At 44.4% G+C, this 23591-nt stretch overlaps 1 protein-coding gene across 1 annotated transcript in view; it reads right to left on the reverse strand.

Moving 5' to 3' along the window:
* Positions 1 to 23591, reverse strand: part of PRKDC (protein kinase, DNA-activated, catalytic subunit) — a 187385-nt gene that overhangs the window by 74256 nt on the left and 89538 nt on the right. Inside the window, exons 51-56 of the mRNA XM_054984623.1 lie at positions 12719 to 12850; positions 12098 to 12209; positions 11315 to 11439; positions 11068 to 11217; positions 8831 to 9004; positions 7251 to 7349 (exon numbers count right to left, since the gene is read on the reverse strand). Coding sequence (XP_054840598.1) covers positions 7251 to 7349; positions 8831 to 9004; positions 11068 to 11217; positions 11315 to 11439; positions 12098 to 12209; positions 12719 to 12850 — 792 coding nt within the window. The remainder of the gene's footprint in view (positions 1 to 7250; positions 7350 to 8830; positions 9005 to 11067; positions 11218 to 11314; positions 11440 to 12097; positions 12210 to 12718; positions 12851 to 23591) is intronic.

A 23591-nucleotide genomic window follows, 5' to 3' on the forward strand; every position in this document is an offset into this window, starting at 1 on the left:
TTACTCAAGAAAGCAACTGGATGTTGCTCCTGATTTGGCCCCTCCTGTGACAAAACGGCCCCCACCTCACGGTCAGAAGCATCAGTGGTGAGGACAAAGAGTTTGTCAAAGTCTGGAGCCCTCAAAACTGGTCCTGTCACCAGCGAGTTCTTCAGACTGTCAAAGGCGTGTTGGTATGCCTCTGTCCATTGCAGTTTCTCCAGCTTCTTCTTGCTGACAAGATCAGTCAGTGGCAAGGCCAGTTTGCTGTAGTCAAGGTCAAACTTTCGGTAGTAGCCAGCCAACCCAAAGAAAGACCGGACCTGAGCCTTGGTCTTGGGAACTGGCCAATCCTGGATAGCCTCAACTTTGGCTTACCCAGGAGAGATGGTACCTGTTCCTATCTTGTGTCCCAAATAAGTTACTTAGTTACCTAGCTGGCACTTTTTTGCCTTTAAGGTAACTCCGGTTTCCTTGATTCTCTTCAGCACCTGGCGAAGATGCTCCAAATGCTGCTCCCAGGTTTGAGAGAACACAGCCACACATCCAAATAGGCCACAGCAAACCCTTCCAGCCCTCTCAAGAATTTATTAATAGCCCTCTGGAAGATTGCTGGGGCACTTCTGAGCCCAAATGGAAGCACATTAAATTCATACAGCCCTTTGTGAGTCACAAAGGCAGACCATTCCTTGGCCTGCTCATCAAGCTCCAGCTGCCAGTAACCTTGGGTGAGGTCCAAGGTGGAGATGTACCTTGGTAGAACCAACTGGTCAAGTAGGTCATCAATGCAAGGCATTGGATATCGATCAGGCCTTGTTATTTTGTTTAGTTTCCGGTAGTCAACACAAAACCAGATCTTTCCATTCGGTTTACCCACTAGCACCACCGGTGATGCCCAGGCGCTTTCGGAAGGCCTGCTGATTCCTACTGCCAGCATCTCTTCTAGTTCCCTCTCGATGGTTTGCCGCTGGGTTTGGGGAACTCTGTGAGCTTTTTCAACCACGGGTGGCTCATCTCCTGTGAAGATGGGAGTGTTTTGCAATCACAGAGAGACCTGGTTGAGAGAATTGGTCAGCAAACTCACACAGTCGCCTAGCCTCTTCCCGCTGAACTTAGACAGTAAGGGAGAGTAGGTGAGCTCTTCAACCCTGCCATAACTGGGAAGTCCCACACACGTCCTCAGGACTCCCAAACTCCTCTGTCAGCTCTGGGATAAGATGGCAAGCAATAACTTCCTGAGAATGATAGGGCTTCAAGGAGTTAGCATGATAAACCAGGGGAGGGAGGTCTGTGTCTGGTGACGGGACTACATATTTCACCTCCCCCATGCAGTCCTTGATCTGGCAAGGCCCCTCTCAGGAAGCGTCCATTTTATTGCTCTTGATAGGCTTCAGCACCATAACTAAGTCACCAGCTTGGTAAACCCGCTCCCTGGCTTTTTTTATCATACCAGGTTTTCTGTTTACCTTTGAGTTTCATGCAGCTGATTATGGGCTAGTGTTAAAGCTTCCTTTAGGTAATTCTGAAGCTTGTCCACAAAGTCCAAAACATTAGTTTCTGGGGAAGGTAGGGAACCCTCCCAGTGGTGTTTCACCAATTCCAAAGGTCCACTGACTTCCCTTCCATAGACCAGTTCAAATGGGGAGAATCCCAAGCTGGGGTGGGGAACTGCCCGGTAGACAAGAAGGAGCTGAGGCAAAGCCAAGTCCCAGCTGTTGGAATGGGTGGTTACAAACTTCTTAATCATCTCCCGGAAGGTCCCATTGAACCTTTCCACCAACCCATTTGATTGGTGATGATAGGGAAGAGTCACTAAGTGCTGAACCCCATGGCTGCGCCACAGCTTCTCCATCACCCCTGAAAGAAAATTGGTCCCAGCGTCTGTGAGAACCTCTAGGGGCCAACTCACTCTTGCAAATATATCTGCCAAGGCTCGGCAAATAGCGTTGGTATCAATATGGCTAAGGGTCACAGCTTCTGGCCAGTGAGTTGCAAAGTCTACAATAGTCAATATATATTGTTTCCCCCTTGGGATTTTATTCGGCAAGGGCCCCACCACATCAACAGCCACTCTCTCTAAAGGGGTGCCAATCACGGATGGAGGCTAAAGTGGGGCTTTACCCTTATCCTCCCCACAGCCTGGCATATCTCGCAGGACTGGACAAACCTGGCAATGTCCTTGCCCATCTCCTCCCAATAAAACTGCTGTCTCAGCTGGTCTTTGGTTCTGGAGCAGTCACTGGTGCAGATTCAGCTGGTTGCAGCTTTTTAGTCTGGCTGCGGGTTAGCACCCCTGCATAGTCTCCGGCATATCTGCCAATTCCTCTGGAACGTCTGCAAAGTCTTTCAGAAACTGTGTGTACACATCTCCCTCTGGCTCGGCCTCAGGTTCTATAGACCTTAGTTCATGTTCTTCTGGTTCCTGGAGCACATGCTCTGCTAAGTCTTCTCCCACAAACATGGCCACTGGGGTATAATCGTGCACAGCAACTTTCCATTCCAACCTTCATAGGTAATTGGTACCTGGGCAACAGGCAGCACAATACCTTCTGCTTCATGCAGGCGCCTTACCCTCCTTTCTTCTCCCAGGAGGTACTTGGGATCAATAAGAGACCGATGCATGGTAGTCAGGAGAGAAGCAATATCTCGCCAAGCAGCAACTTCACAGTCATCTACCATGACCTTCTTCCGGTGGTGGTGGGGAATATACTCTGGATCAAATGCAGGTGAAGTAATCTGAGGCTTCTCTGGGATCATGTGGTGCATATCAGTCCTGGCCTTGGGACACTTATTCCAAAAGTGGTCCAACTGGTTGCACGTAAAGCACCGAGGCAACTACTTCTTCACCGTGCGCAACTTCCCACCAGCACTTGGGAAAACAGGTTGCTGTTGCTGGGACAGTTGTCTTTTTTCTTCTGGCTGCTTTCTGGACAGGGATGGGGACTTAGGAGACTCCCTCTTATGCCAGTTCCGATGAATGCTGTACCTCTGCCCTCTGTAGGCTTCAGCCAGTCGCTCCACCCACTGGCCTGCTTCTTGAAGGGTAGAAGGACTCTTGTCCACAAGCGGGCACCGAATGTGCTCAGGAAGAAGATTCAGGAACCGGTCAACGCACATTAGGGCCTTGACATCAGCCACAGTCTTGGCTTCTGCAACTTCCATCTACAAGTCATAGGCTTTTCCCAGTCTGTGTATTAACTGTGGGTAGGACTCTTTACCTTCAAGCCTGATCTCTCTGAAGCGCTTTCGGGCCCCTTCCTTGGTGAATCCCACTCTCTCTCTCACTCTTTGCCTGAACAGCTTGTAATCTGTTCTCTCTTCACCTTCCATCTAGCCGGACACTGAAGCCAGGACACCACTCAAGTGCAGTCTCAGCTTTTCCATGTACTGCTCTGGGGGGACCTTGTAGTCAATGCAGACTTGTTCAAAATTCTGCAGGAAGGCCTCGATGTCCTCTCCTTCCTTGTACAAGGGGTACTTCCGATGGTCCTCTTTCACTGTGGCATCTGGAGAAGGCAGACCCTTTGCGAGCTTAGCCATCACAAGCTCATGCCACATTCTCTCTTTTTCCAGCTCTATTTTCTCTAACTCAAGGTCTGCCTGCTTAAGTTGCAGCTGGAGACGCAAGACCTCTTCACTTGGGGGCTCCATTGTTCTGGCTGTCTCTTCCTTCTCAGACATAGGCCCAGCAGCCCTTGCTTGGGTCTTGCCTCTAGGAACAGGCGCGTCCTCTGATTTTGTCTTCCCAGTTCGGAGGAGCATGCACTACCTATTCTAGCCTCACTATCTGGTTGACCCGACAGCTAAAAAATAAACAAAAACCCCTTTCACCACACCTTTACCAGACCTTTACTTGTTCTTGCAAGCACCTTCAGCAAATGTGGCTTCCTTAAGCGAAAAGCAGAAAAAAGTCCCCCCCCATCAAAACCAAATGTCACTCATCCTTACCAGGGTCTAAAATTAGTCCATCCCACTTCTGCCACCATGTCTTGCCTCAGGTGGGGCGGGCCACCTTATGCTGCCATGACTCTGGGATTTAGGGTCCCTTGAGAAAGCCCAGAATACCCTCCCAACCCTTCTGACCTCCATAGCTTGGCCAATAAACAGGTGCGAGGACCCAGCAGAGTAACAACAACAAAAGAGTTTATTTACAATGAGGTCAGTTAATCAAACAACAAACAAACAAGCAAACAAGGTGCTTTAGCAACGATAGATGTGTGAAAGTAAACTAAACAAAAGGCCATGGGACGACTGAACTCACTGTCCCTCTGTCTGCCAGGCCTGTCTTCTTACCCTACCTGGATGAGGGCCTCTCCCCCTAGCAGAAACCTCCTCTGGCCTGCTCCCTGGGAGAAAGAACACAGGCGTTTCCCTCCCAGACTTATATAGCCCTAGCCCCGTGTTCTGATTGTCCAAAAAGAGCATCAAAATGGCCCAGAGGCTCCTGGGAATCGTAGGCAGGCCTACTCCCACTGCTAACAGGCTTCTGAGGCCTTGCTAGGCCTTCCTGGCACAGCCAGATCATGACACAAGGATTTGATGGCATCTGGATTTATGGATTAAGAAACATGAACAGTAGAAAAAAGAGGGGTTTTGTGACTAACCTAGTGTAACACTAGAAATGATATATACTTGTTGCGGAGAAAACCGGAACTCAACCTGTAGTGTAATTTAGGTTTGTTTTTAATTATATAGTGTTATATTATTGTTAGTGTGTCTTATGTTTAGATTGTTGTGTTTTTTCTTATTCTCTGTTTATTGTTTATAGTCTATAGCTATTATATTATGGTTTATAGTTGAAATAAAAAAAATTCTACGTAAAAATACGAATGCGAAAAAGACCTCATATAATTCAGTATGAGAAACAATGACTGATTCCGCACACCTTGGCTAATGTATATTCCCCAGGATGGTCATTTATATGAGAACCATTTAGGATTCTTAAGTTCAAGGCATACGTCATACGTGCCAGCATGAATCCTGCATAATTATTTTTTAGATCTTTCGATAACCTAGTATAGGGTAAGTGGGATGTTTCTAAACTAGGGGGGCAAGCATTGTAGCTATTGTGTAAGGTGTTATCATCTCTTCCCAGTCTAGCATTAAAGTCCCCTCCCATTACAACATGAGCGGCTGGGTTTGTTCTAATCAATTGCCAAATATACATTTCCAAACCTCCCCATGTCTGTTCTATTTGAGCTTTAGTTTTAATGGGGGGGATGTAGGCATTCACTACTAGGCAGTCAATTCCTTTAAATTTCAAAATCAAGGCCATCACGATTTGATCATACGAAGGGAGTTGGATAATCTTAACTCTCAAGGCCGTTGATACCAATATTCCTAAACCACCCTTGGCTCTACCTCTTACAGAAGGTTCAGCCTGTACCTCATATGAACTATATCCCTCTAACATCGGGGAGTGAGTACACCATGTCTCCTGCAACAATATAACATCAAATTTCTTCATAAGGTTTTTTTGCATCTGGTTCTTTTGTTCTAGGCCCCCAACCCATAATATTCCAGGATATTATTGCAATCAAATGGAAAGGGTGTCCTCTCTTCTGCTGTCTCTCTGATAGTCAATCTGTTTCTATTACATCCAGTGTCCTATAGGGGTCTTGATAGAAACATCCGTTTTGGATGAGAGTCTGCTGTCCTTTGTAACTCTTATAGCTGGCATCCTTATGATCATTCTGACTGGGAACATGACTTCTGGTGTCAGGCCCCTTCCTTTGGGGCGTATTATTGCCAGTTTCTTCCTCTAGCTTCTTCTGTTTCTGGTTTGGGCTTGAATAGTCCAGCAGAAGATGATCCATATCGTTGTTGGCTTTGCTCTGAGTAGCCCCCACAGTCAAACTGGCTTCCGTTGCTATTTCCATCTCCTCCTTTGCAGGCGCTTGATGGATTTCCACCACCTTTTCATAAACCCCTCCCAATCTGGAGATTATAGCTGTTTGATCTTCAGGTGGGAGAGTTGCAAAATTATGAAGCAGCTCTTTCTCCTCAGGGTTCTCAAGCCAATCATTCCCTTCTTTGATGTATGGCCTTGTTATTTCTGGCCTCTGGGTTGAATTATCATCTCCTTTTATTGCAGGTTCCTGGGGGGATTCCTTGTTATCCGTTGTCATCTCTTTAGTATCATAGGCTTCTTTATTTGGCTGTTTGGTGAATAAAGATCTTTTAATAGTGTCACCAAACACACGGGTAGGGAAAATACCTTTATGCCTCAGGGTATTTCTGAGGGCCAACATCTTATGTGGGATCTTTGCGCTCTTAAATGTAAGAATTATCCTATGTGCTTGATTGTCATTGGTGATGTCCTCTACCCCTTCCAGATCTATGTTCATTCTCCTCATCCTCAGGAGATAACTTAAGTGCTCCACCACTTGGTGCCTGTGCTTCCATAAGTGAATCCTTCCCCTGTACCTGCCGATTGTCAGAGCAATCTTGTTAGCATGTAGGAGCAGGCATTGGTCCTGAATGTCTGCAGCTTGCCATTGCCTGCCACGGGTGTTCTTTTCTTCGCAACATCTCCTCCAATTAACCCTCCATTCAGTCCTTGATCTTAGTTGGTTTCCCTCCTTAATTTCTGTGATTGCTCTGCTTAGTTTCTCGAGGTGGGTTTCCATAACAGACAGGGTGTTAATGTTTAAGACTCTGTACCCTGAAATTTTAGTGAATAGATTTGTAAATAATATGACTTACCATGACTGGGTTGTATGCTATTATTGTGTGGTCTATGACCGTAATAAAGATTGACTGACACCTTGGCTAATGCACTTTCAATGCACATTATCAATCGTTTGAGGTGGATTTTTTGTTCCGCACACAAAAAAATCCGTTCCAAATGATCTATAAAGAGGATTGGAAGTGCATTATCCAACGTGTGCGGAATCACTCAATATCCCATTCTCCTGAAACAAATATGTGAAGCCCTTCAAATAATATGCTAATATTAAATGAACAATCTGATACAGAAAATTCTGCTTTTCCTTATTTCAGTTGCATTATTCCAACAAGTATACATTATCGATCAGATCTTTATTCTGCCCTTCCACAAGGAAATCAAGATGGAGTAGATACAAGAAGCACTGCTCTTCTCTCTTCCATTACACTCGCACAACAATACTCTGATGCAGACTAGAATGAGAAAGAGTGATTGGTCCAAAGGTAGCTGACAGAGCTTCATGGATGCGTAAGGATTTGAACTTGGGTTTCCCCAGTCCTAGTCCAACACTGTAGCCACAACATTCACTGCCTACATTACTCACTGTAGTCCAGAATTCTCATCAATTAGTCCTTGAAGTAGAACTTCTTTTGCCAATTTGAAAACTTCTGAAGACTCTTCATCTGCCTGGCTTTCAGAATCCCTGATGGAAGAGAAAAAAAATCTTACTGCAGACTCCCCCCCTTCTTCCCTTTCACAGGCATCTTTTAATTTTTTTTCCATTTTAAAATATATATCTCATTTTTCTCCCTGATCAGGGACATGCAGTGGTTTTTCACATCATTCTCCTCTCCTCCACAATCCTCACAAAAACCTTGTGAGAGTAGGTTAGGTTGAGAGATTGTGATGGGCAGGAGTCATTTTGTAGAAAAAGAGCTGCAGGAACTCATTAGCATAAATCATTAGCATATGCCACACCCCTTGATCAGGCCAAAATAACAGGGATTCAGATGCTGCCAAATGGGAGAGTGTTCCCCCACCTGGCAGTGGCTCGATCAGGGTCGTTTTGGCCCCAATCCAGTCTGAAACAGGCCCAAAATGGCCATTTTGGGCACGTTTTAGCCTGGATCGGGCCCAAAATGGCCCAGATCGGGTCAGTGCCGGGCAGGGGAGGGGTCCCCCACCAGGCACCGACCCAACCCTGGTAGTTTTGACCCTTGACTGTGGGCCGGATCAGGGCCGAAACAGTCCGGACCAGGTCAGTGCCAGGCAGGGGAGGCTTCCCCCACCTGGTACTAACCCAATCTGGGCTGTTTCAGCCCAGATTAAGGCAGAAACTGGCCCAAAATGGCTGAAAGTTGCCATTTTAAGCCCAGATTGGGGCTAAAATGGCCTGGATTGGGTTGGTGCCAGGCAGGCGAACGCTCCCCTGCCCAGCACCGACTCAATCCCAGCTGTTTCGGCCCCGATCCCGGCAAAAATGGGCCCGAAATGCCCATTTGGGGCCTGTTTGGGCCCGGATCAGGGCCGAAACAGCCGGGACTGGGTCGGTGCCGGGCAGGCCGTTTCGGTCCCAATCGAGGCCAAAACGGCCCAAAATGTCCAAAAGTCAGGTGGGCGGGGCCACCTGACTGTTGGAGGAACTGCCTGAAAGGCTTTCTGCCACATTCCCCCAGAAATGAGCCCTGGTGATGGGCCCAATCTCACCTCACAGGCTTCCACGGTTTGTTCCAGTTCCTAGTCACAAGATAAATGATCAGCTTGACAAAAGCTTGGCACGGTATTGCACTTATCACAGGCACAGCTTTGAGTACGGATTTAGAAATGAACACAGAAAGCTGGAAGAGACTTCAGGCAAAGCTAGAGCCACTTGCCACCTTTCTTCATGCTACTGCTCAGCTGATCTCTCCAGGAACAGCTAGAGATTGCTAAAACAATTGAAGAAAAACAACTGGGGAAGAAAGGCAGCCAGAAGTTTTTGTGGCGCTTGTGAAAATTTCACTCCAGCTTTCTACTCCAAGTTTCATGCTTCTTAACATTCAGAACCTAGATTATATATAGGCCACATATAGGTTATGTTTATGTGATGATTGTAATGTGTAGCCAGACTCTTAAGCAATACAACAAATGAAAGAAAGCTTTCAGGAACATTTTCTATAGAAAAACATGCACTTGAACCCCTACCTGTAATTATCATGTATCCACATGAGAATGTCATACATCCGCCCCCGACATAATAGTGAAGGATGAGAGATGAAGCCTGTTACTGTAGGCAGAAGCTCTCGTACTTCAGTTGGTTTTAGCTTAGGCAACATCTTGTATACTATATCTAAACATATTGTTTGTCTTTCATCATCTCTGGGGGGAAAAAAACCTGCATTACTTGCATTATTCATTTAGCTGGATGGAATTAAATTTTCAACTATTAAATTCAAGAAGCAAAATGAAAACATACTATTTTGGAATTTTATTTTTCCATTTCACATATAAGCTAGACATGGGCACAAACTGAAAAAAAACGAACCAGGAGGTTGGAGGTTTGTACAGTTTCACGAACCACGAACTTTCACGAACTTGCCCCGGTTCCTGAACCGGTTCCCGTGGTTCATAAAAACGTCACTTCCGGGGCAGCAGAAGGTCTGCAGAATAGGGGTGTGAGCTTCCATTTCCCCCTTTTAAATGCCAGCTGCTTTTCAGCTGATGGGAGGGGAATCCTCATCAGCTGAAAAAAGTTGCCAGCTGTTCTGCTTGCTATGTTGGCAAAAGTTTGCTTATTCTCTGCTGGCTTCAAAAGCCAAGAAAGGGCTAAATGGCTGGTTTCCCCTTCCTCCTCTGTGGTATGCACACACACTTTTTTCCCCAAAGGTAAGAAAGTGTAGCAATGTTGTAACATTGGAGCATTGCAACACTGTAACATTACTGCACTTTCCTTCTGGCTTTAAAAGCCAAGAAAGGGTTAAATAGCTGCTTTTCCCTCCCTCCAAGGCATGTTCCAGGCTTTGCAAAGAGGGAAAAAAACCCAAGTGTATTGCACAGCCCTTTGGAAACAAAGTGGCAGAGAAGCTTCCAAAGGGCTGTGCAAAACGCTTGTTGTTGTTGTTTTTCTCTTTGCAAAGCCTGAAACATGCCTTGGAGGGAGGAAAAAGCAGCTATTTAATCCTTTCCTGGCTTTTAAAGCCAGGAGGAAAGTGCAGTAATGTTACAATGTTGCAATGCCCCAATGTTATAACACTGCTACACTTTCTGGCTTTGAAAGGAAGAAAGAAAGAAAAGAAAGAAAGAAAAGAAAGAAAGAAAGAAAGAAAGAAAGAAAGAAAGAAAGAAAGAAAGAAAGAAAGAAAGAAAGAAAGAAAGAAAGAAAGAAAGAGTGTGCATACTCCAAAGGAGGAAAGGAAAATCAACTATTTAGCCCTTTCCTGGTTTTTAAAGCCAGCAGGGAATAAGCAAACTTCTGCAAACATGGGAAGCAGAACAGATACTGAAACGCTTTAAAGTTCCAGGCGGCATTTGAAAGCGGCAACACTTTTCTTGCACACAAGAGAACTGTTGTTCCTTTCAAACGCCAACGCTTTTTTCAGCTCATGGGGGATCCCCCTCCCATCAACTGAAAAGTGGCTAGGTGCACACCTCTACTGCAGAAAGCTCATCTCTAGTTGTCTAGGAAACTGATTGATCAGTGCCAGGCTGTGTGCAGTGACAAACCAAAAATGAACCAAACTAACTAGCCTAAGGCTAATCGCGGTTCATCAGAAATGGGCTCTGACGAACTGCTGGTTCATGAACAACGAACCAGCTGGGTTCGTGACAAATTTTGGTTCATCTCCAATACGAACACACATGAAGCTACATTATACTGAATAAGACCACCAGTCCATCAAGGTCAATATTGTGTACTCAGACTGGCAGCAACTCTCCAGGATCTCAGGCAGAGGTCTTTCATGTCACCTACCACTCCAGCCTTTTACCTGCAGATTCCAGGGATTGAACCTGGAATCTTCTGCATGCCCAGCAGATACTCTTCCACTGAGCCACAGCCCCTCCCTGAGGGGCTTTCAAAAGATACTTTTAGTTAATAGGTTTGTTTTCAGTTTAAAAGTACAGTTCAACAGCATTTTAAAAATAATTTACATTGTATCAACAATAAACATCACTTTGGAAGTAGAAAATGGTTAAAACCCCCAATATCTTCCATCATTTATTTTTACTGAAGGAGGAAAAAGCTTTTCTGAAGCATTTTACTGCCCCCATCCTAACTAAAAAAGAGAAAGAGAAGCTAGCTTCCTTCTATCCTCACAGCAGAATATCCTTGGTGCGTTTCCCATTTATCTAAAAGGGCTTAGGCAGGACAGTTCTCCAGTGTGCTGCATACCACAAGTGAAAGAACCTTACAAGAAACAGGCAATAATTGTGCTCTTCCTTACCTGTGACTCATAACTTGGATAAAATCCTTACTCTTCAACTGCAAGTATAGACTGGCTATTTCTTGGGCACGGCACATTACCACTTCCAGACAGTAAGTTTTCATCACCCCATGCAGCTTTGGTATCAAGAAGAAGACTGTGTTCATAAACCTTTCCGTGACCAAGAACAAGAAAGCACAACATGCAGTAATACAACTACATAGTTGAATATTTCTAGGGTATACTATAACTTGTAATTTTAATATACCTATCTACAAGAGGAGGAAAGTTCTTTGCCAATTTATTCAGGCACACGATAAATTTATCCTCCCTGGTATTCTGATGTTGCTTTAATTGCTTTATGATGGTATCATAAATTGGACCTTCAAATATCTGAAAATCAAAAGATCAGTTATGCATTTATAAATACCAAAAGTGCAACTTTTTGAACAATTCTAAATATAATAATTACCACTACAATCAGCAGTATGAAGCCTCTTAGGTCATTAAGTTGAGAGCAGGCTCTATTTACAGGTATATCTTTATGCTGATGCAGTCAATCATTGTCTCCTAAAGATGTAGATAATTTTGTGTAGCCTAGCACAATGAATGCTAGTCACAATTAGACAGACATCTTTCTTTTGGAGGTAAGAGAAGTCTGATTCTCAAATGCTGGGCATGAACTAGTGATGGCTCTCTCTATTATGCCTTGCTATTAAGTTCTAGTAAGTTCTTGAGGTATCTGGATAGCTACTCTTGGGAGACAGAATGCTGAACTAAATGGACAATTGCTACAATGCAGTATGGCAATTCCTGCTTTTTCTACCAGGATATTTTTCCTGTCTTCCAGTCCCCCCACCCTCCGAATGCTACTACTGAAATTCCAGTGGACTAGTGAAAGAGAATAAACAAAACACTCCTTCAAAGACATGTCATAATATCCATTTAAGCATTAACTGTCAAAATAAAATAGCATAGAACAGAAATCTAAAGCTTTGGTCCAGAAATTATAAGATACACATTATAAGATTACACATTATATTATACTCACACTTTCCTTTTCAGCCATATATTGAAGAACAAGTCCCAGCACTTCTGCTGCAGCTGCATATACTTCCTTGTATCTTACAAAGGCCATATTGTTAGCCAAAGCTTGGAAGTATCTAACATTAAAAATAAATTCTGGTGTGATACAGCATTTAACAGCTAATAAATAATGAGAGAAGATATCTTGGAAAGTTTCTCTTAACAATTATGAAAATTATGTGTATGTAAAGTACATATGTGCATACACTTAAAAGTATATATACAAGCCAGCATGGTCAGGTAGGTAGAGTACGGTTTAAGATCTGGGACACCCAGGTTCAAATTGCCATGCTATCATGGAAGGTTGCTGGGTGATCTTGGGCAGTCACATTCTCAGCCTAAGCTACCTCAGATGGTTTTCATGAGACCAAACTGGAATAGAAAAGGATGTAAACTTGTCCCCATTGTGGAGAAAGGTGAGGTACAAATGAAGTAAAATATGCAAATGTACCCTAGCTTAATCTGGGGTAAACATGAGCGTTATCTCCCTGCTATCACTGCAGTTTTGGAATGCAATCTTTTGAACATGATGCAACAGCAGAACGGAGACACCTGGATTTAAAATTAGAAAAGTTGTTTTTCTTACCTCACATTATCTATTTCACACTTTGGATCATAGGGAGGCAAGTTATTAGCAAGAACAATTCCTAATAACTGAATTCCCACTGAATTGTCTTTTGTATCTGGATCTCTACCAGAAAACTGTTCAAATATTATCCTGGAGCAAACAAAAAGATGGAAGAAAAATATATGAAAAACAGTAACTTAGATTTTTTTTTAAAATTCAGTGGACAATTTTTTTATTTATTGTTAAAAGTGCATAAGCTGGAAAACTTCAGAAATCCTCTATAGACAACCCCCTTGTCTCCACTTCCAGTTCTTCTATTGGTATGTTTGCATTACTTAAGGACATAAAGAAACTGAGGTAGGCTACTCTGCAGGATTAGTTTCAATTATGCATGTTGATAATTCTCATATCAATAGAAAGATAGCAAAAAACCAGTGTTGCACTTACTTGTAACTGTTGTTTGTTGAGGTCTTCTGTGCAGGTACACATGAGAATTGCACATGCGCAGGCCTGCCAGACTGCCAGGATTTTTCAGCTTTTTTCTCCTCTAAAAGGGGGCACTCTTCTCCCAGAGCAACTGTGTGGCAATTTCCCGCTGAAAAAGCCTGTGTTCTAGTGGAGTGCACCCCCTGACCCTCCGTTTCTCCATTGCCACCAAAACTCTCCGAAGTACTACGTGAAGAATATATAGCAGGGCAGGATGCAGGGTATGTGTGCCTGCACAGAAAACCTCAATGAACAACAGTTACAGATAAGTGCAACTGTGTTTTCATCGCCAGTCTTTGTGTGCAGTGCCACACTGGAGTTTAGCAAGCCACTTAACAGGAAGAGCATTTACTCTTCACTGGAGCAACGACTGTAGGACTGTTTCACCTACTGCTGCTTCTTTCCTGTTGAACATATTCAGGACGCAGTGCTTCACAAAAGTAACAGTGGATGTCCATGTTGCAGCTTTGCAGATCTTGTGTAACACCCTTAAAGAGTGCTCCCGATGTCGCCTGAGACCTAGTGGCATGTGTGTGATCTCCAAAGGACAAGGTAAGTCAGAATGTTCATAACATAATTCGATGGCCTGTACCATCCATCTTACAATGGTTTGTGAAGATGCCTTCTTCCCTTTTTAGGTCCTGCACAGCAATTAAACAGTTGGGTGTCTGACCTAAATTGGACTGTGCTCTTTCCACCTCTGATGCAGGTGACGGAATAAACACTGGTAGTAACACTATCTCTTGTCATGTGAAATTTGGAAACCACTTCAGGAAGAAACTCAAGACTAGGTCTGAGGACTACTTTCTCTGAATATATTTTAAAGAATGGCTGGTCCATCCTCAGAGTTGATAACTCATTCTCCTGGTGGATGTAATAGCCACTAAAAATGCTACTTCATAAGACAGCATCTTCAAGGGACATCTAACTAAGGCTTCAAATGGTTTCTTCATCAATTTAGCTAGAACCAACTGTAATGACTATTGTGGAACTATTTGAGTGATTGGTAGGAACATGTTACTCAAACCCTTCAAGAATGGTTTAGACTCGTAATGAGAAAATACAGTTTTCCCATCCACAGGGGAATGAAAGGCTGATATTGTCGCCATGTGGACTTTAACAGAGGAGTTGGATAAATATTTCTTTTTTACACCCACAAGATATTCTAACTCTGACACCAGGGCACAGGGGTAAGAATTAATTCCTTTATCTCCCACCCACTTTTCAAATCTAGACCACTTTCTAGTTTAAGATAATCTTGTCTTAAGCTTCCTAGCATTGAGTGGGACTTCTGCCACCTCATCAGGTTATCTACTGAACAATTAACCATGCTGCTAGATTCAGCCTGGGAATATTATGGCACTTGACTCCCTTAATATTATGGCACTTGACTCCCTTGTAAGACAGGAAATCTGGCACCTTGGCAATAGGAGGTATTGCCCTTTGGCCATGCATGTTGAAATCATGGTTGCTATGGCCAGAAAGGTGTTATTATAATACATGTAGTCTGTTCTGCTTGCATTTTCTCCACCATATGCAATATCAGTGGGATAGGTGAGAATGCATAAAAATGGTGTCCTCTCCTGACCACTTCATCTGGAAGGCGTCCCTAGGGATTCTGTGTCCCACCCCTCTCTGCAGCAGAACATGTAGGCCTTGCTGTTTTCCTTCGTAGCAAAAAGGTTTATGTCCAGGAATCCCCACAGTTGGAAGATATGTACTAATCTAGGATTGGCCATTCGTGGATAGCAGAACCCAATCTGCTTAGATTGTCTGCAACACTGTTGGAGATTCCTGGAATATGGAAAGCTTGTAAGGTAACTTTGTGCCATACTGTTCATTCCTATATGGAAAAGGCTTCCATACAAAGTGTCTTGGATGCTATAGCCCCTTGCTTGTTGACATAAAACATGTCTGTACAATTGTCTGCATATCTGTAAATTTTTGTTTTCTATCGTATCTGCAAAGGAGGTAAAGTGCATAACGAATCACCCTTACTTCCAAAACATTTACATGTAACTTTCTATCTTCCCTCAGCTATATACTATGGAATTCAAAATGCCGGCAATGTGCCCCCCCCCCCAAACTTCTAATGAAAAATCAGAGGTGACATTGACCAACTCAACCCCTCTGAAAAGGTGAGGATTGGAAAGCCACCATTTAAAGTGACTTTATGATCAATCTAGGTATGGAATACTTTTTTTGCTTGAGAATGCCATCTTTGGTCATGGACTAATGGAAACCAAAGCTGTAGGCATCTCATATGCATTCTCACTAGTGGTGTGATTGCTGTAGTCGGTGCTATCATACCTAACAGTGTCTGGATTTTCATTGCTGACTGAAATCTACATGTCAGGAAGGCATGTCTTTGTAGCCCTCTCCAGAGGTAGGAATACTTTATTTTGATTAGCATCTAAAACAGCTCCTATAAATTGAAGCCTTTTAGCTGGGTTTAGGTGAGACTTACTAAGGTTAATAATGAGACCTAAGAGTTGGCATGTTCTGATTGTTAAACTAATATGAGTTTGAAGGACCTCTCTTGAATGCGCAGTGATCAGCCAATTATCTAAATAAGGGTAAATGGAACACCTTTGTGTTCTAAGGAATGCTGCCACCACCACCACAACACATTTAGTGAATACTCTAGGAGCTGTTGCTGGTCTTATCTCTCAACCAAAATCTTAAGAATTTCCTGTAGTTCTCATGGACTGAGTTATGAAAATATGCGTCTTTTAGATCAAGGACCGCAAACCAAGAATTGGGGAGGGGCAGTAACTGTACAATCATAGGGAGAGTTACCATCCTGAATTTGCGTACCTTGATATTTAAATATCTCAAGTTTAAAATGAGTCTGTGCGCTCCCCCATCTTTTTATCCACTAGGAAAATCTCGATTAGAACCCTAATCTGGATTCTGACTGGGGCACTTCCTGTACCGCTCCATTATCTATTAGTGTGAACAATTCCAAGGCTAGTTGCAGTGATGTGTACATTGTCTTACAAGGAAGACTCAGAGATGGGAAGGTCTCAAACTCAATTTTGTATCTACTAGAAACTATCTTCAAAACCCAAACGTCAGCAGTAATAAACTCCCATTCAAAAATATATTGCATAAGCCTATCTACAAAAATCACTTTGGAATCATACTCTAGTCAGAACTGTTTCTAACTCTGTGGCACATCTTTGGAGTCAGAAGCTTGGTTCTTTTGTCACTGCTTGTGGGAGGTTTTACATCTTTGATATTGCCCCTGATTAGTCAGGGTTGACCAACTTTGAGGATACTGGTGATAAGGCTAGGATCAATATTGCCTTCCTTTATATTGCTGTTGTTGCCTGCTAAAGGGCTTTGTGGTGGATTGCTGGGAGGGAAAGAAACTATATGATCTGGCTGTTTGGTGATCCTTTTGTTTTTGCGAATGGTAGTCATCAGTCACAGAAGAAAATAAAGTGTGCCCCTTGAAGAGTAGATCTTCTATCCTGTTCCTGGTTTCTATCGGCAGGGTGGTGGAAAGCAGCCATGCATGCCTTCTCACGACTACTGCTGATGCCAGTCCTCTTGATGAAGAAACAGCCACATTCCAGCAAGCATTAATTTGCTGCTTCAAAAGTCTAATAGTCTCCTCTTGGATAACTTTGATCTTCCAGTATGTGCTTATTTTAGGCAACCATTTTAATTTTGCTTACTGTCTCTTCCTGTCTCTCCGCAGGGTTGGAGATCAACAATGCAATGAACAAGATGCATGAAGACAGAGAAGTTCCTACTGATGATCTGGACCGTCTGATGTCAAAGAAGCAACTGAGGGTCAGGGGAGGGGGGAAATCGCCAAGCAGGCGCTCTGGGAAGAGAGGGCTCCCTTTTAGAGAAGCAAAAAACTGAAAAATTCTCTAGCTGGCAAGCCTGCACATGCACAGTCCCCATGTGTACCTGCACAGAAAGACCGACAATGAATAAACCGTTCAGTTCAATGTTGCCCTAGCATGAGCAGAAGACATTACACAACCCATGCAAGGAACAAAACCTGTGAAACAGTCACATAACCACCATTTCAGATGATCTACTGACCCTTGCCAGTGGCTTTTGAGATAATGTATTGGAGCTGCAGCAAAAAAAAAGGAAGAAAGCCACATTCCACAAGGAAAACTCAACTAATAGATTTTCCTTGTGTAATGACAACGGTTTGGGTGCAGGTTAAGAGTAAGTGAAGGATAGGAGACTAGAAGACTTAAGATACAAGTTTTTCAAACTTCATTCTCCACTGCCCAAATTCTTTAGGTTCAGTATAGGCAGACAGGTATGATAAGGTTAGGATTTGGTATAATAATTTGGTATATATTAATAGCCAAGTGGCCCTGATCTGAGGATACTTAAATCCACAAACTGAAGTCATGAACAGACAAAACAAATCTTTCTTCCTTTGCAATCATCTTTGCAAGGCTTTTCCTACAAACCTGAAATATACTTCAGGTTTGCAGAAAATCTGTCATTAAAAAAAAATACATGGGGGGTTTAAAAAATGATAAAAAGAGTGCATTTAGTTGTTACCTGATGCCTCAGGGCCTGTTGCTAAGTTTAGCCAGTATTCTAGGCTTGGTTTCTGTTAGTAAATGGCAGGGGGAGGGGCAGGACTTTTCCAGGGTTGTTTTGGTCTTTGAAGAAGGACTTATTGGGCTAGACCCCGAAGCAACCACTGGACCGCTTGATACCATATACCTTGCATGACTTTCCCAGGTCTGGCTGCTTGCTACTGTTCAACCACACTCCACCCACAAAAGCCAGTGAAGTGTAGAGGTTAGAGTTTCAGAGTAGGATCTAGGAGACTCGGGTTTGAATCACCACTCTGCTGTGGAAGCTCACTGGGTGACTTTGATCCAATCACACACTCTCAGCTTAACTTGCCTCTCAGGGTTGCTGTGAGGATAATATAGAGGCAAGGAGAATAATATAAACTACTTTAGGTCCTCACTGAGGAGAAACTCAGAGTGTAAATGAAGCACATTAAGAAATATAGATGACGATGACGGACAGATAAAAGAGGAGTTATTTAATGGGTATTAAGGAGAGAAGGACCTACAGAAAGGTGAACATATGGAGGCTGACAGGAGGCGGGAAAGAGGAAATAGTATGGGGAAGAAGATGCAGGGAAAAGTGAAGTACGCCCCCTGCAAGCCCTTGCAGGTTCTCTACCATGCAACTGGACCCGGCTCAGCTGACACTATGCAGCTGGGCAATAGGGGAGAGGCTGCTAGCAGGAGTGTGTGTGAAGACAGGGGGCAGACAAAGGTGGGTGGGAAAGAAAAAAGTAAGGAAGGGAAAGAGGCTATGGGGGGGGGAAGGCATGGTGGGGGAAGGTGAAAATGAGATGCCCCTCCACAAGTCCTCATGGGTTCCCCACTTGTTACTCCTATTAGAAATCAACCAGTGCTACCATTATTTTTAGGTACAACTGGGGATCTGAAAGGGCATTACCCCTTGTATGTCACACAGGGGTTAACCTGTCTGGCATAGGAGGCAGAAGTTACATAGTTGCAGTTTAATGTCTGACAGGAGTTAGCCTGTCAGTTATAGAAGGTAGGGACATTTAGTTTTCTAGCGTTGAAAGGCTGTCAAAGCCAAGAGTTCTGTTCCATAGGAAAAGGGAGGGGCAAGGAGTATAGTCAGCATTGTTACAGTTAAACAGTCAGTCTCGGCAATTGCCTTATGTTAGTTGGTTGTACTGTGATTCCTGAATTTTAAAAAATCCGTTTACTGAATCTCTCTCTGCCTGATCTGATTGGTGCAGGTATTTTTGGGAAGATACATGGAACAGAAACTAACATTTTGCCAAGAATCATCTTTTCCTCCTATGGACCCCATACACCGTTGGCCCCTGTGAAATGGCAGTCAAGCCAAGAAAGAGCAGTCTGGTGAAATCCAAAGGAGACGAAGGAACTCAGTGGGAGGAATCCAAACTAAAGGTGGAGGAGGTGAGGGGGCCTGGGATAATACCGCAGACAGACCTGGACTTCCTACCCTGGCTGGCAGAGACTCCCCGAAGCTGGGCTTCTCGTTCTAGCGCCACTGCAGACAGAGAGCTTAGAGACAGGAGGAGGTCTAAGCTTTTCATGCCGAGTGGGGGGAAGGAAGAAGCCATCCTGAGTGATGAGAGGGAAGAGAGCAAAGAGGAAACAAAGGGGGAAGACTCCAAAGGCCATGACACCAGGGAAGTACAAGCTCCAAGGAGGGGAAGTAGTAGAGCTTAAAGTGGCAATGAGGGAGATAGTGGGAGGAATGAGGGAACTCATGAGGGAGATAGTAAGAGGAATGAGGGTGCAAAGCACCCAAGTATTGAGAGCCCCAGCCAATTTGCCACAGTGACGCTCCAATTTTCCCAGGGACCCTTCTCCCTTACCACCCTTTCAACAGGGAGTCCACACAACATCTTATCACGATCAACCAATGAGGCCCTTGCTCCAGGGTCAAGCCCCCAAGTTGGCGGAAGTTAGAAGCACGATTTGAGGGGGACCCTGAAGACCTGGTGTACTTCCTGGTACAGATGGGGGAGTTTTTACACGAGTGGGGCCATACCATCCCCAGTGACCTCAGCCAGGTGAGCTATATCAGGTCCCATTTAGGGGGGTCAGCAGCCAAATGGTACGTAACTCTATGCAGCACAAGCCCCCGAGCTACAAAATGTAAACGCATTCATGCAAGCTCTTAAAGAGCAATATGAAGACCCTTTGGAGGAAGAGTGACAACCCACCTGAAGCGTCTGAGGCAGGGCAGTCACCCTATACGCAAATATGCAGCCGAGTTTAGAGAGCACGCAGCTAAACTGAGGGATTGGACAGAGGGAGTGAAAATTGAATTTTTCCGAGCCGGCTTAAATCCAGATTTGGTGGCTAAGGCCCTGGTACAGGATGACCCGAAAACCTTATTAGGATGGGTCCAGCTAGCTTGTGAGATCGAAAATAGGGAATAGGTGGTGAAGTTGCTGCGTCTACAACACCAGGCCAGACAGCAAAAGAACCTCGAGGAAGGGCAACCCCGAGATCTAAGGAGGGAATGGAACAGCCCCCTCCCTCCAGACGAGACGAGCCAAAGGATGAGCCAGTGGTTATGCCTACGATGTGGGGAAAGCGGCCATTTCATAGCAGAGTGCCCCGAGACAAAAAGAGTGTACCCAGAACAAAGATGGAAGCCAAAAAGGACTCAGGAGAGGCGGCCTAGACCCAGAACTCGTCACGCCAAAGAGACAGTAGGGGCGGCAGCTTGAGCACACGGGGACACTGAGGTATATAGTGGGGGGGGGGGTCATCCTCAACTGACAAAGGAGACACCAAACCACTTGCGGGAAATGACAGAGACATGCTGTAAAGGGCACTGGTTTGCAGGTCAGAGGAGCAGGTGCCAATGAAGGTGAGAGAGAATGGAGCTTTATTCTTCTGTGTCATCACCCTGCTGAATCCGAGACGGGGGACCAATCTCCGAATTAGGGCATTGATCGACTCGGAGTGTACTAGAGATTTGATTGCCCCCTCTCTAGTGACTGAACTGGGACTAAATGTACACCAACTGCCAGAACGATTAGTGTTTGAACAAATGGATGGTACAGTCATGAAGGGACCCCCCCCCCCCGATTTGAAACCAAACCGATTCTAATGAGGATAGGGTACCACTGGGAGGACAGGACTTTCGTGGTCAGCCCAGCCACAAAGTTCCCGCTGGTGCTAGGGGTGAGATGGCTGTACGATCGTGACCCATATGTTAAGTGGAAAGCAGGCGAGATGGATTTTTCCTTGAAACATTGTCATAAACATACGTGGAATGTCCAGTGGGGGTCCCAACCCCCTCCTATCACCGATGCTATATGTTTAACCATGGAAGAGAGGGAAAAGATTCCTCCAGAATATCAGGACCTGAGCAAAGTGTTTGAAGAAGGAGAGGCGGACGAACTGCCCCCTCATCGGTCAACTGATTGCACGATCGAACTAATACCGGGGGGAAAGCTACCAAAAGGGAATCTGTATTCAATAAGTTTAGGGGAGAGGGAGGAATTGCGCAAGTTCATAGATAAAAACCTAGCTAGGGGTTTTATCTGCCCAGCGAAATCTCCTCATGCCACACCAGTGCTATTCAGGAGAAAGATGGGGGTTTGAGGTTATGTACCGATTATCGGGGAATTAATGCGGTCTCCACGTCCAATGCTTACCCCCTCACACTTATTAGAGATATCTTGAGGGTAGTCGCTCACGGAAAGATATTCACAAAACTAGACTTACGTGATGCGTATTTCAGGGTGCAAATAAAACAGGGTGACAAATGGAAAACGGCACTTAACACCCCACTGGGCCAATTCGAGTACTGAGTAATGCCGTTTGGTCTACAAGGGGCCCCAGGAGTGTTCATGAACCTAATTAACAATGCTCTGCATAAGTATTTGTACAAAGGGGTGGTGGTCTATTTGGATGATGTACTGGTGTACATGCAGGACCTTGCTTCCCATGTGAAGCTAGTAAGAGAAGTGTTAAGAACCCTGCTTCAGCATCGATTATTTGCCAAGTTTTCTAAATGTGAATTCCACAGGAAAGAATTTGACTTCCTAGGCTACTGGGTGTCCCACAAAGGTTTGGGAATGGATCCGGCAAAAATTGAAGCAGTGTTAGGGTGGGAAGCCCCTTGAACTAGGAGATAATTGCAATCTTTTTTGGGATTTGCGGATTTTTATAGACCCTTTATTAGGAATTTTGCCCAAGTTGCATTACCGCTCACTGATTTACTAAAAACCAAAGGGAGAGGCCCGAATGGAACTAAACCAAGTGCAAAGTTAGTATGGTCTGGGGAATACCAGAGAGCATTTACAGAATTAAAATCTAGGTTTACCTCTGAGCCGGTATTGCACCACCCAAATGAAGCTCATAAGTTCGTAATACAGGTAGATGCAAGTGATGTGGCTATGGGAGGAGTTCTATTACAAGAAGGGGAAGACGGGAAGATGCATCCCTGTGCTTACGTATATATATATTAAAAAAAATTCAGATGCCAAGCAGCACTGGGCGGTCTGGGATAAGGAAGCAGCCGCTGTTAAACTGGCTTTAAGCACATGGCGGCATTGGTTGGAAGGGGCCAGGGTACCTTTCAAGGTGTGAACAGACCACAGGAACATGGATGCTTTGAGAAAACCGTGCAAACTGGGAGCAAAGCAGCTAATATGGGCAGAGTTTTTCTCCAGATTTAATTTCACCCTTAAACACTTCCCAGAGAAGTCGAATTTTTTGGCAGCATGCCAGCCAGAGAGAGGAGGTGGTAGACAATGTTTTTCCCTACCCAATTTGGGGGGGGGGGGCAAAAGTTACTAGGAACCAAACTAGAAAGGGGACTTCCCCGCTGCCTTCCCTTTCCATGGATTGGGAAGAGAGGGTGAAGAGAGAACTAGAAAACGTACCAGGGGAGGGATTAACATATGGAAGTTACATAGTTACAGTTTAGTTTTCTAGCGTTGAAAGGCTGTAAAAGCGAAGAGTTCTGTTCCACAGGAAAAGGGAGGGGCAAGGAGTATGCAGTCAGTATTGTTACAGTCAAACAGTCATTCTCAGCAATTGCCTTATGTTAGCTGGTTGTACTGTGATTCCTGAATTTAAAAATCTGTTTACTGAATCTGTCTCTGCCTGATCTGATTGGTGCGGATATTTTTGGGATGATACATGGAACAAAAACTGACACTGTACACTCTTCCCTCGCTATTTCCTCTTTCCCTCCTTCTAGCAGTCCCCATATTCTCACCCTACTCTTGCCTACCCTCTAGTCAACTTACCTTTTATCTACCTCCCATCTTCATTATTTCTTTATTTCATTTATACTTGCTTTATTTATGTTTGCATTCTCCCCAATAGGAAACCCAAGCAACTTAGTTTGTTCTCCTGTCCTCCATTTTATGCTTTAAACTATCCTGTGAGGCAGGGTAGGCTAGGGCTGTGTGACTGGACCAAGGTCACACAGTGACCATGCAGAGCACAGTGGAAATCTGAACTTGGGTCTCCAAGCTGCTAGTTTGAACTTCTATCCACTATACCCCATTGGCTTTGTGTGGTGGCTGCTGTTGTACAATAAAAAGCAGCCAGGCCAGCTAGTGGTTGCTGCCAGGCCTGACCTCAGTGATTTCTTCTCTCAAAGGCCAAAACTAGCCTGGAAAGGGCCCTACCCTCTCCATTTGCTTTCTACTGAGAAAAACCAATGCTTGAAGGCTGGTAACATTATAGTGGTTGCCTACCAACCCCTACAACGGCCACTGCAGATGGAATTCATTTCTTTAAGGTACAGGTGCTGCTTTTATTATTTTGGAGAGTCTTAACCTCACCCTCAATGTATTTTTTTTACGTGGGAATGAGGATTAGTCCACTGATATCACCAGTAATGTCACCAATAGATG

This window comes from Eublepharis macularius, chromosome 7 (genome assembly GCF_028583425.1).
Source record: "Eublepharis macularius isolate TG4126 chromosome 7, MPM_Emac_v1.0, whole genome shotgun sequence".
Classification (NCBI taxonomy): domain Eukaryota; kingdom Metazoa; phylum Chordata; class Lepidosauria; order Squamata; family Eublepharidae; genus Eublepharis; species Eublepharis macularius.